Source organism: Stigmatopora nigra, chromosome 1 (assembly GCF_051989575.1).
Source record: "Stigmatopora nigra isolate UIUO_SnigA chromosome 1, RoL_Snig_1.1, whole genome shotgun sequence".
Classification (NCBI taxonomy): Eukaryota; Metazoa; Chordata; class Actinopteri; order Syngnathiformes; family Syngnathidae; genus Stigmatopora; species Stigmatopora nigra.
The window spans coordinates 16,087,501-16,109,926 of record NC_135508.1 but is presented as its reverse complement, the minus strand read 5'-3'; the positions used below and the strand labels follow the sequence as shown (position 1 = coordinate 16,109,926).

The 22,426-nt window shown below is 38.5% G+C and overlaps 4 protein-coding genes and 1 long non-coding RNA gene across 12 annotated transcripts in view; 4 read left to right on the top strand and 1 right to left on the bottom strand.

Moving 5' to 3' along the window:
• Nucleotides 1–868: 868 nt before the first annotated feature.
• On the top strand, nt 869–9,908 carry slmapb (sarcolemma associated protein b). Of its 6 annotated transcripts, none has more exons than XR_013326036.1 (11): nt 869–1,674; nt 1,845–1,904; nt 3,677–3,805; nt 3,913–3,987; nt 4,092–4,394; nt 4,545–4,815; nt 5,062–5,233; nt 8,486–8,620; nt 9,035–9,122; nt 9,321–9,377; nt 9,468–9,908. XR_013326036.1 is itself a non-coding variant. In XM_077714372.1 (10 exons), the coding sequence occupies exons 2-9, from the start codon at nt 1,853–1,855 to the stop codon at nt 9,116–9,118; spliced, it is 1,221 nt and encodes a 406-aa protein (XP_077570498.1). In that variant the 5' UTR covers nt 870–1,674; nt 1,845–1,852; the 3' UTR covers nt 9,119–9,122; nt 9,468–9,908. The 6 variants fall into 6 exon arrangements, 4 of the variants coding, with proteins under 4 accessions (XP_077570498.1, XP_077570519.1, XP_077570484.1 ...); XR_013326035.1 differs by having other exon boundaries at nt 870–1,674; nt 9,465–9,908; XM_077714372.1 differs by lacking the exon at nt 9,321–9,377 and having other exon boundaries at nt 870–1,674.
• A 3,343-nt stretch (nt 9,909–13,251) lies between these two features.
• Nucleotides 13,252–17,069, top strand: abhd6b (abhydrolase domain containing 6, acylglycerol lipase b). The gene is made up of 8 exons (XM_077721526.1): nt 13,252–13,473; nt 13,611–13,767; nt 14,695–14,808; nt 14,876–15,008; nt 15,348–15,505; nt 15,581–15,635; nt 15,719–15,819; nt 16,004–17,069. Exons 1-8 carry the CDS (start codon nt 13,307–13,309, stop codon nt 16,181–16,183), a joined length of 1,065 nt encoding a protein of 354 aa, XP_077577652.1. The 5' UTR covers nt 13,252–13,306; the 3' UTR covers nt 16,184–17,069.
• Nucleotides 17,070–17,368: 299 nt separating this feature from the next.
• On the top strand, nt 17,369–20,470 carry kctd6b (potassium channel tetramerization domain containing 6b). Of its 3 annotated transcripts, none has more exons than XM_077731460.1 (3): nt 17,369–17,380; nt 17,969–18,061; nt 18,805–20,470. In XM_077731460.1, exons 2-3 carry the CDS (start codon nt 18,035–18,037, stop codon nt 19,489–19,491), a joined length of 714 nt encoding a protein of 237 aa, XP_077587586.1. In that variant the 5' UTR covers nt 17,369–17,380; nt 17,969–18,034; the 3' UTR covers nt 19,492–20,470. The 3 variants fall into 3 exon arrangements, with proteins under 3 accessions (XP_077587586.1, XP_077587580.1, XP_077587572.1); XM_077731454.1 differs by lacking the exon at nt 17,369–17,380 and adding an exon at nt 17,389–17,727; XM_077731446.1 differs by lacking the exon at nt 17,369–17,380 and having other exon boundaries at nt 17,746–18,061.
• Nucleotides 20,471–21,031: 561 nt separating this feature from the next.
• The window catches only part of uqcc5 (ubiquinol-cytochrome c reductase complex assembly factor 5), a 1,559-nt gene continuing 164 nt past the window's right edge, over nt 21,032–22,426 (top strand). The window contains exons 1-2 of the mRNA XM_077714512.1: nt 21,032–21,354; nt 22,191–22,426. The exon at nt 22,191–22,426 is cut by the window's right edge and continues 164 nt beyond it. Coding sequence (XP_077570638.1) covers nt 21,201–21,354; nt 22,191–22,282 — 246 coding nt within the window. The 5' untranslated portion in view covers nt 21,032–21,200 and the 3' untranslated portion in view covers nt 22,283–22,426. The remainder of the gene's footprint in view (nt 21,355–22,190) is intronic.
• The window catches only part of LOC144195120 (uncharacterized), a 3,263-nt gene continuing 3,193 nt past the window's right edge, over nt 22,357–22,426 (bottom strand). Inside the window, exon 2 of the long non-coding RNA XR_013326052.1 lies at nt 22,357–22,426. This exon is cut by the window's right edge and continues 1,184 nt beyond it. This is a non-coding gene — a long non-coding RNA (uncharacterized LOC144195120).

Sequence of the window (22,426 nt, the reverse complement as noted above, 5' to 3'; positions counted from 1 at the left end):
CTGGCGCCCACGTTTGAAATTTAATACGTAGGCATATTCTGCGTGGTAGGGTTTAAGCAAAATATCAAGTCGTTTAAATTAATGGGGTCAGGTTGGTTCCAGCCGCTATGTGTACAATGATTTGTGTCTGATGTATGGTTTATCATATTTTTCACGATTTTAAAGCCATTTACAGTAATCCCTCGATTATCGCGTCTTCACTTATTGCAAATTCACTACTTTGTAATTTTTATAAATTATTTTTTTAAAGTTCATAAAAATGTGAAAATCCATGCTCAAGCTCGTATTTGAATGTTATTTTTGCTACTGGGACTCACTTCACAATATTTTGATTATCGCAGTCATGTCTGGTCTACATTAACCGCAATATTACTTTATTGATGTATAAAGTCCTCCTCTGCCCAAGATTAAACCTCCCAGGAAGTTTGACAGCCATTCACTCCAAAGTTAAATTATAGAAGAAGTATACGTAATCAGTCTTTCTAGACTACATGAATGAAAGAAATATTTGCATGGGAGCCGATAAAGTGGCATGCCCTTTCCAGGTCAGGGATGAAGTCGGAAAATTGACCGGCGGATCGGTATGGCATTTGCAGTGATACAGACTCGTCATTGGTTCATCATGGTAAAAAATGAGCTGAGCTTAAAGGCGAAGCACACCATTTACCAGTCAATATATGTTCTTACCCTTTTATATCTCATCACGAGCTATGGGTCGTGACCTAAAGAATAAGATCCTGAATGCATAATGAGTATCCTCTGCTAGGTGACTAGGCTCTCCCTCAGACATAAGGTGAGAAGCTCAACCATCCAGAAGGGTCTCCGAGGAGAGCTGCTACTCTCCTGCATCAAGGGTTGCTAGGGCATCCGTTGAGGATGCCTCCTGGACACTTCCCTAGTGTGGTGTTCCCAGCCCTTCCCAGTGGGAGGAGGCTGTGGGGCCTAACCAGGACACTTTGATGAGACTCTCTTCGGTTTGCCCCGGAAAAGCCTTGGCATCCTTCCAGAAGAACTGGAGGAAGTGATTGGGTAGGAGGAAGTCTGAGCTGAGATGAGACTGAAATAACCATTTTATTTTCCATATCAAAACTATATTGTTTTTTTTGCCAATTTATTAAACAAGGTTGTTTCCACTGAGATGCACATGATGGTGTAGGTAGTCCCTTTATAGTTTGGACGTAAGAATCTGCAGTCGAACAGAAGTCTATATTGTGTTTTTCTTTTTTTTCTTCTTTTTTTTTTTTACATTAGCACCAACAGCCCACAGAGCAGCAACCAAAACAAAACCTCTCAGTGTCAGTATGCAGCTGCAGCTTCCGTGATGCCGGGACTCAGATGCATGACCTACTGTGGAGGGGCAGGCCAATGTGACGGCACAACGGGGGGTGCTATCTCAGAAGAGTATATATTTTATAATACATACTGACTTGTATTTTAATCATACTACCAGCTATGCAATGATTTTTAATTTTATCTTCATTGCATTGAGTTTCATTGTAATTCTGTGGGTGAGATCTAGCACATTTAGTGTCATGTGGCCCTTCTTGACACCTCTCCCTTTTGGACTGCTCCATTTTGCATCAGAAACAATCTGATAGTTGGAGAAGAGTTCTCCATGTCAAGTACTGCTGCAGCCTCGGTGCAATACAAAATTGTAGCGTCTGGATAACTGAGGTGACTTTTTTTTTAAAAGATATGTTTGATTGAAAATATTTTGCATTTTTTATTGCAATTTATATATTGACTGGGTTTCATCATTTGGAATTGATGAACATTTTGTCCTGCTTTTTAAGCACTTTTTTTTGCTATGGCCTTTGACTAATTAACCCATTATTCTTTTTCAGATTATATAATGGAAGAAAAGGAGCTGAGTGGCCCACTAAAGAACATATCAATGATGAAAGGTAACTCATTTATTTTAATTATCTTTGTAAATAGAGGAATTTGTTTTGTTTGCAATTTTCTTACCAGGGTTCTAACTAATATCAACTCAAAAGTCCAATTAAATGTACATGAGTCATATTGAAGAGTCCGAATTTTTAATTGAAGGTAGATGTATGGCTGTACAAGCTAATGTCCTTGTTAGAATACCCCTTGGGTCAATAGTCGTTAATAGAATCTCTCTTTGACAAGAGTGTCAGCTGAGTAACCACTGCCATTTTAAATGGGTGATCAAAATAGAAAGCAGAGGGTTATGTGACCATGGCAAAGTATGACTGCATTTTCAAGCAGATTCACGGATGAATTCATTTTGTATAAGTATTGTATTTGTAATGCTTCAATGGACAATATGGAGAAAGCATTCTTGCTGCAATGTTCAGCCATTCTCATTTACGTCATTGTCAGTCGCAGCCCAATTGTTTGGACACTGATTATTATTATCTTTGCTGAATCTTTTGCCCATTTCTTTAATTCTATATTAGTTTAGCCGACATGGTCCATTTCTAAAACAGGCCATTTCACTCACTGGGGGGTGGAAGAGCGGCATAGAGGCCATCATGACTCGTAGCTTTCAGCACTTGAGCTAAAAAAAGAAATTCCCCTACTTTTTTTTTCATCACCCCACAGCATGATGCTCAGTATCTCATCTTGTCAGGACATATTTTTACACATTCTAATTCCATTAATGCTTGGACTATGTGACACATGAGCCATGATGGGTAATGGCAGTCAAAGATATTGTGGAAGACTACCTTGTGAATTCCTTTTTTCCCCATTTTTATCTTAATTTGGTTAAGACATGCCTATTGTAAGGGAACACACCCACTTCATAAATATGCATGCATGTATGAACATGCAACAAGATACTGGACCGTACATAACACAACTTACCCAGTCTTTGTCTGACACAGCAGGGTGGTCATGTGCTTGTGTCGGAGGGTGCCACCAACCTCCAATCGTCACATTGACGCCTTGGATTTATTGGTGCCGCGATCCGAGGGTGCTGCTGTCAATGTGTATGTGGGTGGATTTGGACAGTGCTTGCAGAAAGCAATGCAAGAGAGGAATGCACTGTGACAAATTCCGCATTGCACTCATCGGATGTGGCCTATTATGGTGTACATGCTTTCAAATGTTGGGACTCCTTTTTCGCTTCTGCCCAATGCTGGGCCAAGAATGAGGTCATATCTGTTGCTAACAGCTACAGACTAGTGAACCAAGATATTCAGTGGGAAGTGTGAGCCAACAAGTGTTTACAGAGCTTGTTTACAGCTAGGAAAAAAACATGGCAAGGCCATTGACAGCCTCAACGAGTTGATTCTGTTGGTGTGTTGCCGGATGTTGGGAAAGATTTTCCAACGACATGGGTCATAGAAGGGAAAATGCCGTTAGTGGAGTTCAGGAAATGCGAAAATTGAGTTTTGTTCTTTTTTGGGTTTGCAATTAGCCTATGTAATGGGGCTCTTTTAACATCTTGGGAAATCAACTTGAACTAGCTCTAGTGAAGTATTTGAGTCTAAAGCTGAATTAACATGGGATGACTTTGTCGCCTGTCTATTTTTATGATGACACTGGATGCCATCCTTGCTTCCTAGCTAAGACCGGCAAATGTTCAGCCTCAACATTCCATAGCCTTTGTGGGAAGATAGGAATGTTTATATTTACGGTTGACCGCGCTGTTGTTAGAAAAGCCCTTTTGATTTTGGGTCACCATTGTTCTTTATCGCATTCTCAGATGATCTCAGCAGGTCAAATATGGAGTCCACCAGCGACTATGAAAAAACAATCCAGCGCTTGAATGACGAACTTGGAAAGGCACAGGATCAGGCCAATACTGAGAGGCACAAATTCATGGAGTTGGAGGGTAAACACTATACTGAATGAGAAGGATTATCTTGTATTTCCAGAATGTTTGCTCTATTTAAGTAGTGAGATGGGGCTTGGTAAAATATTAGATGTTGTATTTTGTAGAAATCCTCAATAAGGAGAGAAACGACAAGAAACAACAAGCTGAGGAATCGGCCAAACAGATTAAACAACTTCAAGGTATGCTAGATATATGGTCAACTTGTAATTTTACATTTTATAAATGAAAATCACATTATTTTTTGACCACAATTGTATATATTAAAGAAACATGATTTGAACAGGCCAGCTGCGAAAGCTCCAAGATGAAGTGGATGTCCTCAGAGAGCAAACAAACGCCTCCTCTGGTTTATGTGACGAGCTACAAAGTTCACGTGATGAGGTGAAATCACTGAAACAAACCCTGGAGGAAGCTTCCGCTGAGCGGGACCATGACGTCCGCGCCATCGAGTTGAACCTGGCAACCGTCTCCAAGGATTTGGAAAAATGGCGTCAGGCTGCCAGTAAGTACGAGCGTGAGTTGGATGACCTGCAGCGGGATCTCCAACAGCAGAGCAAGCAGTGGCAGAAAACTGCAGAAATACAAGGTATTTAAGCATTGTGTACGCTTTGTAATATTTAGTTAATGTGCTATTTTTTTCATATCTTGTAACTGATGTGATTTTAGTTTGTTCTGTCTCTTTGAGTTACTAAAATTACCACTGACAAATGTTTGGTTGTGGTTGTTATTTTTACAGCCAATGAGCTGCAGTCCATGCAGCTGGAGTGTAATGGCTTTCAGAAGGAGTGTTCTATTCTGAGGTCTGAGAAACAGGAATTGGTGAATAAGCATCAGAAAGAAAAGAGCAGTCTGGAAAGTGAATGCACCTCCCTTCATGCCGAGAAAGAGGAAACCACTAAGGCCCTCCAGAAAGAGAAGGCCAACTTGCTGCAAGAAAGTGCAACAATTTGCGCCAAAAATGAGGCAATGCAGCAGAAACAGCAGCAGCTGGAGAAAGAACTTGTCAGGTCAGTTGATTTGAGAACATTGCAATGTGACTTTTAATACAATACAGCGACAACTTCCCATTCTGCACAATCTTTCGAAGTTCACCTCCATTATATGTGGACCTCCCACAAAAAACAAAGGCAAACACATTTTTTTTTGTGCACGGTCGAACCCTCTCATTTTCTTTCGATTATCTTATTTCATCCGGCTCACACTTTTCACTGGCCACCTGTTGAATCACATGTTTACGTGTTGTTTCCCCCTAGCTCTCGTGCCCAGAATGCAGAGCTGAACAATAGCCTGAAAGCCCTTGAGAGGGCTCAACAAGAGCTAGAAAAGAAATTGGTTGCGGTTGAGCTCCAGCACCAGCAGGAAAGTAGCAAGATACAAACCCAACTGGATGAGGCAGATACCCACAAGGAGACACTGCAGAAAGAGGTGTTTTTTCATTTCTCCAAGCTCAGTCACTCCTAACCAAACACATACTGTTTGCTTGACAATAAAAATATATATAACATTCTACCATTTGACAAAAATGTCGTAAAGGAATATGGCCGAAACCCATCTTCCAATTTTAATGGACTTAAGTTGTGCATTTACATGTAAGTATACGTACGTTTTCTCTCAACTGCCAAACGTTTGGTAACCACTTGACTTCACTACACACTCATCCTTGCATATCTTGGGCATAGTTCCTCAACCCCATTGGTAAATGATTTACATGTCTTTTTCATTTTAATGGTTTGATCAATCATTTCTTTTACTTTGAACACATTTCTTTCAAAATTGGTATAGTTTCATAATTTTGAAAGGGTCTCGGGCAGGGGGGCCCATTATGTAGATCACGATCTACCAGTAGATCGCCATGGTACTATTGGTAGATCAAACAACGATAACATTTTGATCCCTCCCCTCTTTTGATTTCCTTGGCTCGGCTCTTATGAATATGGCATAAGCTTTAGTGTCAATTGAGAGTGGATTTTCACCCCTGTTCCCTGCCGCTCCCATACATGTTGATAGAGTTTAATGCCAGGCATATCTTTACATAATTGCTGAGCTTTGTCAGTGGCTTGTAAAAAAGATAGATTGTGGAAGATTACCTCCTTGGAAACTTGATCTAAAGATCAGAAAAGTGTGATCACCCCTGCAATAAGTCATGTGTGGCACCTTTCCACAAATTTGGTAGAAGTGCAATCGGTGGATTGCAGTCAGGTGCATCTCGTTTCATTACATTTTATTTTATTTTTATTTCAGACCAGTCCAACCTCGATAAGTTCCCATGGCATACTTAATGATCTAGTAAGCCAAAACACCCATTTTGAGAACCTCTGTTCAAACATAGAACTTCACAACCCCCCTTTTTTAAAAGAAAGTCCTTTAAATCAGAAATCATGTTAAAAGTCAGCTGTCGCACTAGTTACAGCGTGCACTTAACACTTAAAAGCCGCTGGAATTCACCTGGGGCTATTTTAATCCTTGTGGTTGTGTATTTGTCAGATTGTGATTCTGACCTGAATGATATGCTACTGTTACTATCTAAAATGTATACAGGAATCCTATGATTGGCTCAGCAGGTATTGCGTCACTTTGGATGCAACCATAACTTGTTGCAGAGCTTCAGTAGGTTCGTAGGTAAAGATGCAAAATTATAAATTCCGTGACACCATGACATATTCAAGGCATTTTATGATGCTCACGTGGTACTAATCAAACTTTATGGTTGTGGGACATATTGTAATGTGATGAAACTGGATAAATGTAGTGGATTCAAACCTAAATTTAATCCTTCACTACCAAAACATCCCATTTCAAAATGGAATGGACATCTAGTTCAGGAGCACTTAAATTATTTTGGTTAATATATCATTCCTTCATTCTCCTCTCCAGTAACATATCTAGATGATAACAAGGTAACAGCGGTAAAATGTTTAAAGCATGTCCTTCGGTTTGATTAACAAACAAGCCCTACCTGTTTTGCCATCTTGTGACATAATCGTTAAAAGCAGGCAACTGGCATGATTCTGGGCAGATTTAGCAAACTATGTATGAAGCAGTCCCTCTCTCTGGATAAGCAGTGTTTCACAGAACTCTGGGATCAACCATTGTTGTTTCTGTGTAGTTACAAAAAAAATGGGTGAATGATAATAATATTTTAGCCTTTGTTTGAATCAGCATTGTATTTGGCAAGTTCTGCCCCGTTGAGCTGGAGAAACCAGTTGCTTTAGCAAAACTATAGTGAAACCCTCCAACCCAATGAGGTACTTAAAAAAACAACAACGTGATCCCGGTTACTTTCAGAAGCCACATGATTAAATTGTAAATGAGTGTCACATATTCTCACTAGAATCTAGACCCTGTGAAGTCATCTCAAGCATTTTGGCTAGTACTTGTTAAATGTCAAGCGACGCAAACTGATTCTTTCAGCGCTGTTTAGACTATTTATACTGAATGCAATAATATTTAGCCAAACCAAATTCTATTGGGCTTTGATGTTAAATACTTCTAAGAGGTACTTCACAATTATGTAGTGTGTTAAAAACAAGAGATTGAACATTTAATTCAGTGATTCCTTTGCACAAGATGAACTCTGTGTACCACCATCGCTACTCAGACCACACGAGGATTTGTCAGTATATATTTATTGGTAAAATTAATCTAATATTTTTGTAAAGCTGGCAAAACTCACTCATAGTCCTGTGGCTTGGTGTGAGACGATGAGATGGTGACTAGAGTTAAATGTGCTACCAGAAAATGACCCTATTCCTTAAAACTAATACTATGTGATCAAGGTCCAATCAGTCTTGAGCCAATTTGCAGCAGACGTCAATTCCATTTGGAAGTTTTTTCCCCGAGTTGCAGCATTAATTAGAGAGAACAAGCCATTTTCTTTGAAAGTATGTTCAAAGGGGGAGGCCCGGTGAAGCGAGTGGTTAGCACGCCGGCCTCACAGTTCTGGGTTCCTGGGTTCAAATCCAGGTCATGTCCATCTGTGTGGGGTTTGCATGTTCTCCCTCAGCCTGCATGTGTTTCCTCCGGGTACTCTGGTTTCCTCCCACATTAAAAAAAAAACATGATGCATGGTAGGCTGATTGGACACTCAAAATTGCCCCTAGGTATGGGTGTGAGTGTGCATGGTTGTCTGCCCCCTTTGTGTCCTGCCATAGGCTGGCCACTTATTCAGTGACCCCCCGCCTCTGGCCCGGAGACAGTTGGGATTGGCTCCAGCACCCCCTGCCACCCCAATCAGGATAAAGCGGCTCAGAAAATGAGATGAGCATGTTTACAGGTTGTATTAACCATAATGAGGAGCACTCCGACAACTTTCCTCCGCTTTAAGCAGTCAAACATACAAATTACACCATGAGCACCCACCTGGGATTGAACCCTCGACCCCATAACAGTGAGGCCGACGCACACACCACCCAGCGCCTGCCTTTAAAAAAAACCCTCATAATTAATGACCTTTTTAAATAATTCTTGACCTAGCTTAAATTGTTAGTTTTTGTTTTCTTAGAAGTGAGATTTGTTACATTATATTCATCTATTTTGCTTCTTATTAATATTCAATGTTAAGGTAATTTATTACAAGTGAAATGCTTGTATAAATATTATCTAAAGTTTTTCACATTTTAATAAATAATTTTGTGCATCAGGTTGTGAGTAACAAGCCCTAATGTGTGTCATTTGCAGAATGAAAAGACCAAAACAGAACTGACTGAGCTTAAGGAAGAATGTGACAGGGCTGAGCAAGAGAAGCAGTCACTTGTCAATGAACTGCAGGAGTGCAAAGCGATCATGAAGGAATTACAGGAGAGAGGAACCAAGGTGGGTATCGCACTCAAGTGGATTCACTTAGTGTAGTAAATTCTTCACTGTAGTTTTCCATATTAAAACATCAGTCAAAAAGCAACTCTCATACCTTATTCACAAATCGAATTACTTTTCTTCTCAAGCAAGACCTTTCCTTTGGGATTTTACAAGAACCAACTCCAAAAAAACTTTTTGGGGGTTATTATTTTCTGACTAAATATAGATCATTTATTTAGTGTAAATCTCAGAACAACTCTGCTCTTATTATCTGATGTGTTCTCTTGTTACTTTAAAACACTGACCACTGTGTGACTCCCATTTAAACCAAACACAGTCTACTTACTGAAGAGTGGCCTAATAAATTTCAAGCCTTGCTATAGTGTGTCCCATTTCACCGTTGATTATTATAATATCACTTCCCTTCTGTAGACGTCCCTAATGCTGCCTGTTCAAGCCATAGTCATCGGCCTTGTCCTGGCTTTGCTGTTATGGTACTTCGGCGCAATGTGGTAGTAAGGTACACGTTATTCCTGCACACATCTGTCATTCTCATCAGTGTCGTCCAGATCACTGCATGGCTAAATCAGGTTTCCACCCCTACTAAAATCCTAAAGAAACATAATTCAGGCCGCTGCAATTTAACCATTCCAATCCTTAAGCTTCAACAACTGACATTTGTTTGTGTGTGGACACTAACAAGCTTTTCTCCCAATAGCTTTGGATCGGGTCATGTTTATCTTTTTAAACTGGCAACGTTCTCCACACCACCTTGGTCTGGTTCCATTTACGCCTCTGCCAGGGAAAGGCTTGCACACGGTGACGCTCATGTTTCCATTTTTTGTGCCGCCACTTGTTTCAGAAGCCGTGGATGATCTGGGTCCCTGTGGTTGCTGTGGCTCTAACAGCTGTGACTGCTGCTGCACTCTTTAAGACCTGAGAGCTACATATACGCCCCTCACACATGCCGCAACACATGCACACAGCGAATCTAGTCAGTTACCTGCACTGAAACTTACTCTTGTGACACACTGTTATCCGCACTGTTAATTTTGAGGAGCCATACTTACCACTGTTTAAATATCTGATCATTTTTATTTCAGATAGTGGTCGTATTTATAGCAGAAAGTCCTTCTATTGTTGAGAATATTCAGCTGTAAGTTCGTAATGAATGTACATGTCTTACACACTAAATATATACATGTGTAACAATAGTTTGGATGGCAGTATTTGCAACCCAAGCCTCCCATCAACGTGTAGTTGTCAGCAGAATAAATATTATCAATAAAGTGACCTAATTGAGTTATGATTAGTGTCTTTAAATACATGGTGCAAACACCAGGATTTGATACACCTGCACAAAACATATAGTATGCAAAATAATAAAATAAGCTTGATTGTAGGTATAGTAATGGTAGTCTAAAATAACCAATTTAGATACTAAACAGTCTCCAGGTGTATAAAGTACACAAATATGGCAACTGCTGTTGGTAATTTGACAGCAGAGGGATATTTTGAAGAATGAGTCTTTCATTCATTGATTTTATGAGCCGCTTATCCTCACAAGAGTCACGAGGAGAATGAGTCTTCCAAGCTTGAATAAGAGACAACACTCTGTTCAGGCCGCGAGGACACAAGTATTAATTGCTGTGACGTTAAAACAAAGAAGTGGGGTTTCCATCCTTTCACTGTTGATCCTAACTAAAAGAGAGCCTCAATTTAGGGCTTTTTGGCTCAAAAAGAGAGCAAGCCACAGGGGTAGAAGTCTAGGAATTTATATAATGTGAATAAGTAGGCTACTAGAAAAACTGCAATAAAGAATGTTGTCCCGATCCTGGTCTGACACTATTGTAGAACACAAAACACCAGATTTTTATATGACAAAACCCTCTTTCTTTTAGTCAGGTTTTACAACGGACGTACTGGAACAAATGCTTGTCAGTGTTTGTCATAATTTTCCATCTCGTCCATCGATAGGTTATTGGCTCTCTAAAACACATGAAGGTTTAAGATAAGTCCAGACTGTGAAGAGAAAGAAAACTAAAATTGTCTTTTTATCACTGAATAGGCACACTTCGAGCAACATTCAAATACATCCCGGTCATTAGAAGCTGTCCTGATAGTGCCAAGCTGTGTTAACAGTTCAGCTGCGCTTTCTGTTTGGCTTCTGACATAATAACGTGAGTATGTATTTGCACTGCTTGACTGCCAAGTCGAAGGTATGCATTGTTTTGTAAATTTGCCTTATTTTGAGATTTTCTAACCTTAATTGTAGGACAACAAAAACAATGTTTTAATTTTAAATAAATTGGGAGCTTCAAATACAATTGGTGTCAAATCGATTCAACTATATATATTGATTCAACTATATATTCTGGTAATCCTATCTAAATGAGTTCTTAGTGGTTTGTTTATACCACAAGGAGCAACTGGCAAAAAGTGAATACAGCCACTGCAGCCAACTTTGTCAACTAATATCAATAACAATATACAACTAAGAATGGCAAACCCCTGTTGTTTTCTTGAGGATAAATAGTAACAACGCAGAGAACACTACTGTGGGTTGTAGTGACATCAAAACAATGGAATGAGCTAACGTCTGCTGCTCGCTGCGTATGGATAAGAAAATGCAGCGTTCAACAAATTCACCCATGCAGTAATCAGCAGAAGGCATGCAGCCCGATTTGTGCTAGCCATAAGAGGTCAAATGAATTGGCAATTGAAAGACTTAAAAGAGCGCTTGGAAAATTTGGAGGTCTACAATGTCTGTTAATCTTTCATTTGCCAATCAATTAGTTGTCATTTAATAACTACAATGTGGCCTGCGACAAGTTTGACATCCCTGCCTTGAAGGGACAAACATCTAATACGAATGACCTTCATGTGGAATATGGTTGCTCCAAGTATTTAATATTTTATCTAGTTTTGGTGTGCCACCCCCTCATCTGACCACCATTGACAGAATTTATGAGTCATCACTGATGACCGCTGGTCTGTGCTGCTTCCGCAGTCCCTCCCACATTGAAGGCGGCATCTCACGCTGGCAATAGCTTTTAGGGAGGAAGCTGAAGGTTTCGCAATAGAATAACAAGCATCTTGCAAAATTTCAAATGTCACAATCCATAGTGATGCTGTCATTGATCATGTGCCATTGGCGCTAACTTTGTTGGTACATTCCATTGACAAATTGGTTGCTTTGAAATGAGCCCTGTCAAGAGCAACGTAAAGATAATGCTATGTTTGTCAAATGCAAACAAATAGTTTGTGCCATATTATTAGGAGAATTCGGAGGTTGTGTGCATCTTTCAACATTTGTTCTGCTCTAGTTAGTTCTGTATGTAGGTCATCAATAGAGGTCCGGGGTTGCAGATATGCCAGTTCTGCAAGCAATCGGATGGATGCTGACTAATTTCCACTAATGCTGTTTCAATGCAAATATTTGCTGAATTACACAGAATTAAACATTATGTTCACTCCATAACATTGTGAATTGAGTGCCCTTAACTAAGCAAGTTTTTTTTGTTTATTTGGGGTTTTTTTTGCTACTTTATTATCCACTCATTATATAGTGAGTTTTTCCATGAATGTCAGTGTGTTTGAACACATTACAAAGCAAGCTTTTGCTATTTATTAATTCATTGATTCCCAGTGTTATCTGCGTAATATGTTTTCATGTTGACACAAGCACACTTAAAAAAATGTGTATGAATGGATATTTTTCCCTTTAAAACAACTTTCTACAACATTTTAAAACGCCTCATGTGGAAATTTCCTGCTAGAGTTTGTACATTATTGGTGCTAAAACCACAGCTTGGGTGCTCCTGTTTGTCATCAATACATTTTAAAAGTGAGCCTCTCTCCTGACACCCAGTGGTACATTTAGTACATAAAGCCCTAGCCCATTTGTGGGTAACCTATGGCTTGGGAGCCATATGTGGCTCTTTTGATGGGTGCATATGGATCTTCGCTAACCTGTGAGCTAAAAAAAAATATGGAAAACGTCAGTGAGAGTTAATTCCCGAACGCACCAATAGGAGACCTTTTCTACTTTAAAAGTGGTGAAAATAATTTTTAAAATGCACACATTTTCATGTATGTTTACTTTTAAATTCTGTGCATGGCCCTTAAGGAATAATATTTGAAAGTATGAATTGTTCATGGCTCTCTGTCAAAAAAAAAAAGTTCCCCATTCACTCTAAAGGTGGAACATGACAAAAGGTTTTAGTCTGCACAATTTTCATATTACCTTTCTAATTTTATTTTACCAAATGTCATTTGCAAAAATCAACTTGTACGTTCACTTTAAATGAATGACCGAATAATCCGTTGGCCCAGTTTCCTCCCCACGATGAACATTAATCAATGAGTTTATCTGTAGCCAGCATAATGTGGCAGAACTCTTTGCACACCACAGGGATGAAGCTTTTGCAAATTTCTGGAATTTAAGTCTACTCTCCTAACTTTTACATTTAAAACCTTCAAAGTAACCTAGAGTTGAACCTGCATTTGGCCACCTGAATCAACTGAGGCGTAAGTCCACTTCTCTAAAGTATCTGAACAGGAAACTTTATATTCCAAGAAGGCAAACTGACAAAAAAACTAAACCTTTGTTGATAAAAGATGATTAGGTCAAAATTATCAGTCATTTGCTGCTTTCAGAAAATATGAATGATTAAATGATCCGCATCTTGTAATATATGTTCAATGGTTTATATGGATACGCACTGTGTTTCTAGCAGGACCAACATGGCGGCTGAATTAGACATTGTGAATCTGCTTATAATTGCTGGGGGAACACTGGCTATTCCCATTATGGCATTTGTTGCTTCTTTCCTGCTGTGGCCATCAGCACTCATTAAAGTGTACTATTGGTAAGGCTGCTAACAGCAATCCCCACCATATTTGCGAAAGTTGTCCCCAACAAAGGCAACATATTTTGATATTTAAAGCTACATCAATCCTACACTGTAAATAAGGACTTAAAATTACCATTACCGACTTTGTGCAGGTACTGGAGGAGGACTCTGGGTCTTCAGGTCTATTATGCAGACTGCAGAGGCTACCGCTTTTGTTATTCTTGTCGAGGAAAGCCAGGAATGAGGCCTTCCATTTTGATGCTACACAGTTTCTCTACACACAAAGATACCTGGCTCACACTTGTCAAGGTTAGCCAAAACCGTAGAGGAAATAGCTAGATTTTAATCGGATGATTGGAATTCGTTTGTCCGCCATGCCGAAAAAAAATGCTAATAGACAATGTTGTTAGTGCTGAATTAACTGGATCAATTAATATCTCCCCAACTCATCTCATTTTCTGAACCGCTTAATCGTCATTAGGATCACGGGGGGTGCTGGACCCTATCCTAGCTGACTCCGGGCCCGATGCGTGGGACACCCTGAATCGGTGGGCAGCTGATCACAGGGCACAAAGACAAAGGACAATCATGCACTCTCACACACATACCTACGGGCAGTTTGGAGTGTCCAATCAGCCTACAATGCATGTTTTTGGAATGTGGGAGGAAACCGGAGTACCCGGAGGAAATCCATGCAGGCCCGGGGAGAAAATGCAAACTCCACACAGATGGACATGACCTGGATTCGAACACAAGACCCCAGACCTGTGAGGCCGACACACTAACAACTTGCTCCACCAGGCCACCTCATTTAATATTGGATTGGATAACTTTATTTATCCTGTATCCGGTAAATTCCATTGTGACAGTAGCAAGAAGGGGGGAATGCATATACAGAAAAAAAAAACATAGTTACAAGTTAGACATCTACCTTTTTTTTTAAATCTTCTGAAGTTCATGATTCAAGGTAAATAGTGTGTTGGGAAAATTTGAATGCAACACATTTTACTTTTACTCATGTGCTGAGATGAGTTGGGTTATAAAAAAATGTAGAAAAACTTTACCCCAACGTTACCCACAAGGCAAGACTGTAGTTGGCATAGTGGGCACCACGGCCGTCTTTATAGTAAATGATAATGGAATAAATGTAACTGCATCTTCCTTAAATTCGTTATACATTTTTGTCTGACAACCTTTTATTGTTATCCATTTATTTAACTGTGTTCCCTCTCCCAGTACCTTCCAAAACATCTGCACATCGTGTGTGTGGATATGCCAGGCCATGAGGGTACGACACGCAGCAACACAGAGGATTATTCCATTGTGGGTCAAGCCAAAAGGATTCATCAGGTTACACTGAAAAAAAGTCCTATGAAATACAGACAACAGACTTATTTGATGTCCTCATTCTTTCCAGTTTGTGGAAACCACTCGCTTAAACAGGAAACCTTTCCATGTGGTTGGGACCTCCATGGGAGGAAATGTAGCCGGGGTGTATGCCGCCACCTATCCTTCTGAAATTTGCAGCTTGACCCTGATTTGTCCAGATGGTCAGTCTTTGCATTTATGTTCTTTTCTGCTCTTTCTACATTATACCATTTGCAGAGGTGGGTAGATAAGCTAACACTTGCATGTCTGAAATAATAATGTTATTTATGAAAGTGATGAAAATAATGATGCCTCAATTAAGAGAAGGAAAGAAAGCGGTTGAAAAAGAAATACTCATACTATCGTAATATGTATGTTGCGTTAAAAATACTTTCGCTAGTACAATACTATATCCAAAAAGCTACCTGTGTAAAAATGCTAGCTTCTTACTACACACCTATAGTGATTGGAATGATTCACACTCTCAGTTTATGGTGTCCATCATTTTTCTCATCCTGCAGGTATCAAACATCCAAATGAGACAAAATTTGATAATCTTCTGCAAGACTTGCAACAAAGTCATTACACACTGAATATTCCACTGATCCCAACCACTCTGGTGGAGATGGAGGACATGTTTAGACTGTGTTCACATGTTCGCTTCAAGATTCCTCAGCAGGTCAGTTCACTTACTTATGTTATTCCTCCGTAGTAATCTTCGAAAGTTGCCACATGTCATGTTTTTTTTTTTTAGATTCTCCAAGGACTAGTGGATGTCCGAGAACCACATAACTCTTTTTATGAAGAAGGTTGGTTCATTAAAAAAATCCTGGCTTTTTTTTTGATCACGCATGAAACGACAACAGTGATTTTATTTGTTTTTGTCAAACAGTGTTTCTCGAAATTGTTAGTGAGAAATCCAGATATGCCTTACAGGAACACTTGCATCTCATTACTGCACCAGTACAAGTGATATGGGGAAAAAGGGACCAGGTAAAGTCTATCTATTTATGGTTTTCATACAGGAAAAGACCATTTGTACACTGTTTCGATATATGTATCACTGAAAAGCCATTGAACAAAGAAATAGCATTTTTTTGGGGTGGGGAAATCTGTTCCAAAGCAAAATTTACAATCAATATATCGAATATCAACATATACTTTTATATTGACCCAGGTGGTCGATGTGTCTGGAGCTGAAGTTATTACAGAAGTCTTGCCAGGATGTAGAGTGGACTTGCTGGAGAACTGTGGTCACTCTGTGGTGATGGAGAAGCCTTGTCGCACAGCCAAACTTATGCTTCAGTTCATTATCCAGCAACAAGAAGCAAGAGGAGGCATAAAGAAATCAACCTGAAATCAAATTATTGTCGTGTGTGCATGCGTGCTTACTGGTTCCATATTGAATTTGAAGAAACTTTAGAGATCATCCAAGTTTCCAATTTTGGATACAACAGATTCACATTGTTTTTTGGCTACAATGTCATAATTTTAGTCAATGGGTCAACAAAGGGGGCAGAACAGTGTTTGAGAATGCCTGGCTGTATTGGTTCTAATGGCTTTCCTCCAAGTATGCAGTTTTCAAACATCATAAAACGTGTAAATAAATACAGACACCACAAAAACCTGAAGTAAAGTAACTAATTGGTTCCTTCCCAAAATGTCCAATTGCATTTGTAGTAAAAAATAAAAAAATAAAAAGAAAACATCCATTATAAAAATTGAAACACGTTTCTATAGTTAAATAGTGGAATTTTGCTTTTGTTTTCATTTTCTTGTTTGGAACCCGTTTTTACCAGTAGAGTAAATGACTTCACCAGCTAGTTGCTAGGCAGATCAAAAAAAAATATTTTATTGTAACCACCCTCAGATGACCAAACTGGTGTTAATTTATTTCCTGCTATTGAACATTGATGTAAATCAACAATGCCACAAAGAGACGGTAGAAATTGCTTCGACAAAGATAGGATATTTGCTAAAATTACAAAGTAATTTAAATTAAATTCTTGGGCCTTTGATCAGTATAATATATGTACACAATGAATTTCATTTCATCCAAGGCAGTCAGAAATGACACATCAATTTTATTTATTTATGGTCAGCTTTGTTGCTGACACATTTTAAACATTTAAACGCAGACCATTATGCATTTCACCTCTATTATCGACAGTGCAGGATTTGGCAGTTTAACCATCCCAGTCAAAATTAATTTGACGTCTATAGTCGTCTAAATGTCCACCCGCACATATCTGAGTTAAAAAGTGACCTGATAACAACTTTTCAACCAAAAAATTCAACAGTGGTTAAAAGTTAACAGATTACCATGGAAAAATGTGGCGATAATCGAAATATTTTTTTTATTTAAAGTATTGATGATGTTCAGAAGTGGGGCTGCAGTGGCATTTTACCGTAACGACGCGTGTAAACGGGCAGGACATATCACTGTATGCTTGGCTGCGGTGGACATCATTCACTAACATCTGCACCACCACACACCAACATCAAGCAGTCGTTCGGGGTGAAAAAGAAAAGAAAAGCCAAAAAAAGAGAATCGGTGGGTTTGCACGTAATCGTTCCGTGGGTCTAAAATGAATAACTTGAAGATACAAATCTTTTCATTGTAACATCTGCCTAGCCGCGCTAGCTAGCAGGCTAGCTAATGCTTAGATAGGATGTCTTCTTTGTTGCAATAAATGTTTGACATGTTTTTCTTTTTTAACATTGATAACGCATTGTCAATACTTTTGGGCTAGGAATCCGGAGAGCTTTGTATCTACCCATGCGATTAAACAACGTTATCTTGTAATAGGGACAACGGTGGACAAGTGGTTAGCAAAAAGCGCAAGTTTCCATAGGTCGAGGGTTCGAATCTCGGCCGTGCACTTGAGAGTTAACTAAAAAGTAAGGTGCTGGCTATGTTCAACATTAATTCTATACAAATGTATTATAATTATAATATGATATTTAACTTTTGTTTCTGATGCTAGGGATTACCATTTGTTAATGAAGTAGGCATTAATAGATCAAAAAGCCAATAAGGCAATGCTAGCTCTTATCACTTGAATTATTGTTTATAATGAGCTTGCTCAAATTGTACTGAAGATTTTCACGAGGTTTCTCTGTTTATTTCACATGTGGAAAGTGAATTAAGGCAAACATTTCTTCCTCCCCGCGCTTTGGTCCTGACCAACTGGGTATTTCTCCACAAATGGATAATGGAGGCTGGGGCCATAGGGTAAGAGATTCTCAACACATGATATCACATCTATTCAAAAATATCATATATCTCCTCACGTGTTTCTCATTTTTAATATTTTCACCTTGTGTGGTGAGTCTGAAGGTACCTTCAAAATTCATTGAATTGTCTCTATGAATGAACATTGAATAGTTTTTGGATTATTTTTCATAAAGAGGATGCATTTATGCTCCACAAAGTGCTTATATTGAAGTACTTACATACATATCCAGTGCCATTGGGTTGTTTGAAAATTGATGAAAAAATATTTGCATCAAATACTGTATTCCAAAATACAACTGTGCAATAACAAATGTTTTGATTTTAATACATAAAATGTGTTATTAGCATTGTTATATTCACTATTTGGAGTGATAACACTTGATGGGCATTTTAAGGTCCAACCGAATTATTTTCTTACAGATTTGGTGCAAATTTCACTTAAATGTAGACTGGAGCAAAATGTCTTCAGTTTTATGTTGTATCAACATACAATAGACTGGAGATCATAGATGACATGATTTCAGAGGCTGGAATGTGTTAAGTAAGAATGCAAATGGTATTTGTATTTGCTTTCAAATGGAGTAAAAGAGTTTTAAAAATGTCTAATCAACCAACTTTACCTCTATAGCACATTTAAAAGGTCTATTAGGGAAGCCAAAGTGCCGTACATAAAAACTAGAATATAAGTTTAAAGACGTGGAAACACAAAAATAAGCACTTTCCTCTCTCCTTTGCTCTAGGTGACTACTCCTGTTACCTTAAACGTAGGAGGTCACCTTTACACGACCAGCTTATCCACACTGCAACGTTATCCAGACTCCATGTTGGGGGCTATGTTCCGCGGGGACTTCCCAACAGCCCGCGATTCCCAAGGAAATTACTTCATTGACCGCGACGGAACGCTTTTCAGGTACATCCTGAACTTTTTGCGGTCTTCGGAGCTCACTCTCCCGGCTGATTTTACAGAGACAGATCTCCTTAAGAAAGAGGCAGACTTCTACCAGATCGAACCTTTGATTCATTGCCTTAGTGATCCCAAGCCGCTGTACCCTCCAGACATCTTTGAACAGGTGGTGGAACTTTCCAGCACCCGCAAACTGTCCAAATATTCCAACCCAGTAGCCGTTATTATCACACAGTTAACCATAACCACGAAGGTCCATGCCTTATTGGAGGGTATTTCCAACAATTTCACCAAGTGGAACAAACACATGATGGACACCAGAGACTGCCAGGTGTCCTTCACCTTTGGGCCCTGTGACTATCATCAGGAGGTATCCTTGCGAGTTCACCTCATGGACTACATCATGAAACAAGGTTTCACCATACGGAATACGCGTGTTCACCATATGAGCGAGCGGGCCAATGAGAATACTGTTGAGCACCACTGGACTTTCTGTAGGCCGGCACAAATAGTGGAAGACTGACCCATATGTCTAAATACATTGCATAAAAGGAGGATTTTTGTATGGTATGAAATTTATCTTCAGCGGTTAACCAATACTTTATTTATTAAGCACGGTTCACACTTTAAAGCAGTGTCTTCTAAGCTTTTAAACCTTAACTTTTCCATTAGAAAATCTCACCACCATCAAACAAAAAAAGTCACAGTGTAGCAATTATAACAACACATTTCCTCAGTCTGATATGAGGACCTGTTGAACACAAAGATGAACAAAAATGGATGTTCTAAATCTAAAGCTTTGACAAGCTGACATGCATCTTATTGCCCTGCCTCTCATTGTACGTTGCATGCATAGATAGATGAACAAAGACCAATTGTTTGTCCCAAAAATAATTAAGAGAATAATTTCCCCATGAAGGATGACTGAGAAGACATCAGAGTGACGATTCCCAAAGGACACCTTTAAAAAATATATATATATACAAAATTGTGACTTTTTGTATTTGATACAAATGTATGTGGTACATTCTCGAAGAGCAATACATTCTGTATATTTTATTCTGCAACAATGTAATGAATGGGAGCATCAAGTGTCAACTGTTGCCTGTGTGTATGTATGGTATAAATTTAATTTAGTCGTTGTCTTGGTATACAACGCTTTCAAAGAGGCCAAATATACACGCAATACAAAAGTAGTAGCACAAAAGATGCTTGGTTTGGCCTTTAGCAACCATCATGGATTGCTATATAGCACTTGGTTTAAAGAAAAATGACATTTTGCCTCAAGTTATTTCTAGAAAATATATATATACATAAACAAACCTTTAGTAAATTTCTGATGAGCCCATGGCAATGAAAGATTAGTGTTTCGTCATTTGAATGGTACTTTTATCTGACCCGTGTAGTTGTTGCATGTGTTTAATGTATGTGTATAGTGGATGTGTCTATGGTTTCATATGTTGTTACACTTGTCATCAATAAATCCATATTTGTATGTGTGAGTTTTAGTTTTGTATCTAGAACTTAACCCCAAGTATAAACTAACCAAATGGATTTTCAACATTGCTATCACCTGTCTGTATAATGATCTAAACCATGCTATCTATTTCCACATATTTAAGTAAAGATTTGGGCAATACGTACTGACAAAGGGTGTATCTTCCGATAGACATATTTATGGTCATATTAAAATGCTGAACAAAGTGTTGACATGGCATGTACTGTTAACTTGTGGAAAAAATCCAAATTAATGTTAAAACTATTACATTTACTCCAACAGATGAATAAATTGAAGTGAATGATTTTATTGTCATTATACGAGTATAACGAGATTTAAAGCTTCACCACAACGTGCATAAAAAAACTAAACATAAATAACAACACGGAATAATAAATAATCAAAAAATAAGTAATACGTCTTTAAGAAACATTAATTTTTTAAAAATGTACAAAATCAGTACAAGTACATAATTTTGTCTCTTGAATTTGCCTAGTCTTGAAGAGTGAAAGCAAACAAAACGCATTTAATGTCCGGATATGACGTATATTATTGTGCGCTCGATTTTCTCACCATGATACATTGACATAAAGACACATCTGACATTTGCAGTAAGCCGCCCGGGATTTTTAAGACATGTAACAAAACAAGCGCACCACCCGCTCTCCTTGGAAAGGACCTTTATGAAACATCCATGACTTGAGAAACATACAAATTTAAAGTCTAAAACCGCGATGTTTCAGAGAAGTACAGCACTGCGCCAAATTCTTAGCTTCGTGCCCGGGAAACGTCGCTTAGGCCCGTATAGATTTCTTCCTATCTTCTTTTGCATCGGGGGAGCCATGGAGTGGATCATGATCAACGTGAGGATAGGAAAAGAAACGTTTTGTAAGTGTAACTTCGTAAAGTAAAATATTTTTTAAATTGTTGTTATTTTAAATTAAGATACATTTATGTGTTTAAAAAAACGTTATAATGCTAATATTTGGTTTCGTCCATCGTGAACATAAAATGTACTTCCATCTCGGGTATATCTTTAATACATTGAAATATTATTTACACATATAATACACACCTTATAATTAAATTAAAAATAAGTTACATTTTCTAAAGGTTCAGTTTGAATCTGTTATTATTCTTATCTAACATTTTCAGTGCCATTGACGATGTCTAACGTCCAATCACATTTTTTTTTATTTTATCAATAGTAGACGTCCAATCTATTTGAACTGGAATTTTAGCAAATAAACTCTCGGTTATTTCCTCCCAAACTCTCCCAGTCCAAATGGATTTGACATCTCTAGCCGTCTTTGGCAGTTGGGAGTTAAAACAAAGTGATTCAATGTTTGAGTATTCTTTCAAGCTTGCTAACTTTGTTATGACATTTTGATTATATCACGTAATGTATTAAAAAATGACAATGAAATATAAAACAAACAGCCACTACTCTGCAATGTTTATTTAACGTTATTATATTCTACAATGGACATGGGTAGTTATACATATGCAGCAATGATATAGTCAATAGGTGAACTGTGTATGAAAAAAGCTTCACCGAATATAGAAATTTTTAGATCAGGTTGTTATTTCTCCCAAAAAATGTTTCGAACTACAGCCCCACATTTATAAGAGCTTGTTAATCATTGGTCGGAATCAGCAAATTAAAAGCACAGTAGTCTAAATTGCGTTGCTTTTCCCTCACATCAGTGTCTTTCTCTTGTTAGATGATGTCTACCGAAGAAAGCGATCCGAGCGGGAATACCAGCAGAAGTTTGCCGATGGTGTCATTGTTCTAAATGAGCCTACAGCCAAGTGATTTATACCAGTTTAAACTTGGCACATTTCTTCATGGACATACCTATGGAATTTTGTCATCTGAAATGGATTAAATTATGGAGAAATCACACATCTTTAATTGTTTATTTGCATAGCTTTACAATCAGAATAAATGACTGTTATG

Excerpts from the sequence above, each read along its gene's own strand:
- slmapb (XM_077714372.1), top strand. The coding sequence starts at position 1,853 with ATGGAAGAAAAGGAGCTGAGTGGCCCACTAAAGAACATATCAATGATG. Across the intron at positions 3,988-4,091 it reads ACAGATTAAACAACTTCAAG|GCCAGCTGCGAAAGCTCCAA; the intron begins GTATGCTAGATA and ends TGATTTGAACAG. Across the intron at positions 4,395-4,544 it reads GAAAACTGCAGAAATACAAG|CCAATGAGCTGCAGTCCATG; the intron begins GTATTTAAGCAT and ends TTATTTTTACAG.
- kctd6b (XM_077731460.1), top strand. The coding sequence starts at position 18,035 with ATGGATAATGGAGGCTGGGGCCATAGG. Across the intron at positions 18,062-18,804 it reads ATGGAGGCTGGGGCCATAGG|GTGACTACTCCTGTTACCTT; the intron begins GTAAGAGATTCT and ends CCTTTGCTCTAG.
- abhd6b (XM_077721526.1), top strand. The coding sequence starts at position 13,307 with ATGGTTTATATGGATACGCACTGTGTTTCTAGCAGGACCAACATGGCG. Across the intron at positions 14,809-14,875 it reads AAGCCAAAAGGATTCATCAG|TTTGTGGAAACCACTCGCTT; the intron begins GTTACACTGAAA and ends CATTCTTTCCAG. Across the intron at positions 15,009-15,347 it reads GACCCTGATTTGTCCAGATG|GTATCAAACATCCAAATGAG; the intron begins GTCAGTCTTTGC and ends CTCATCCTGCAG.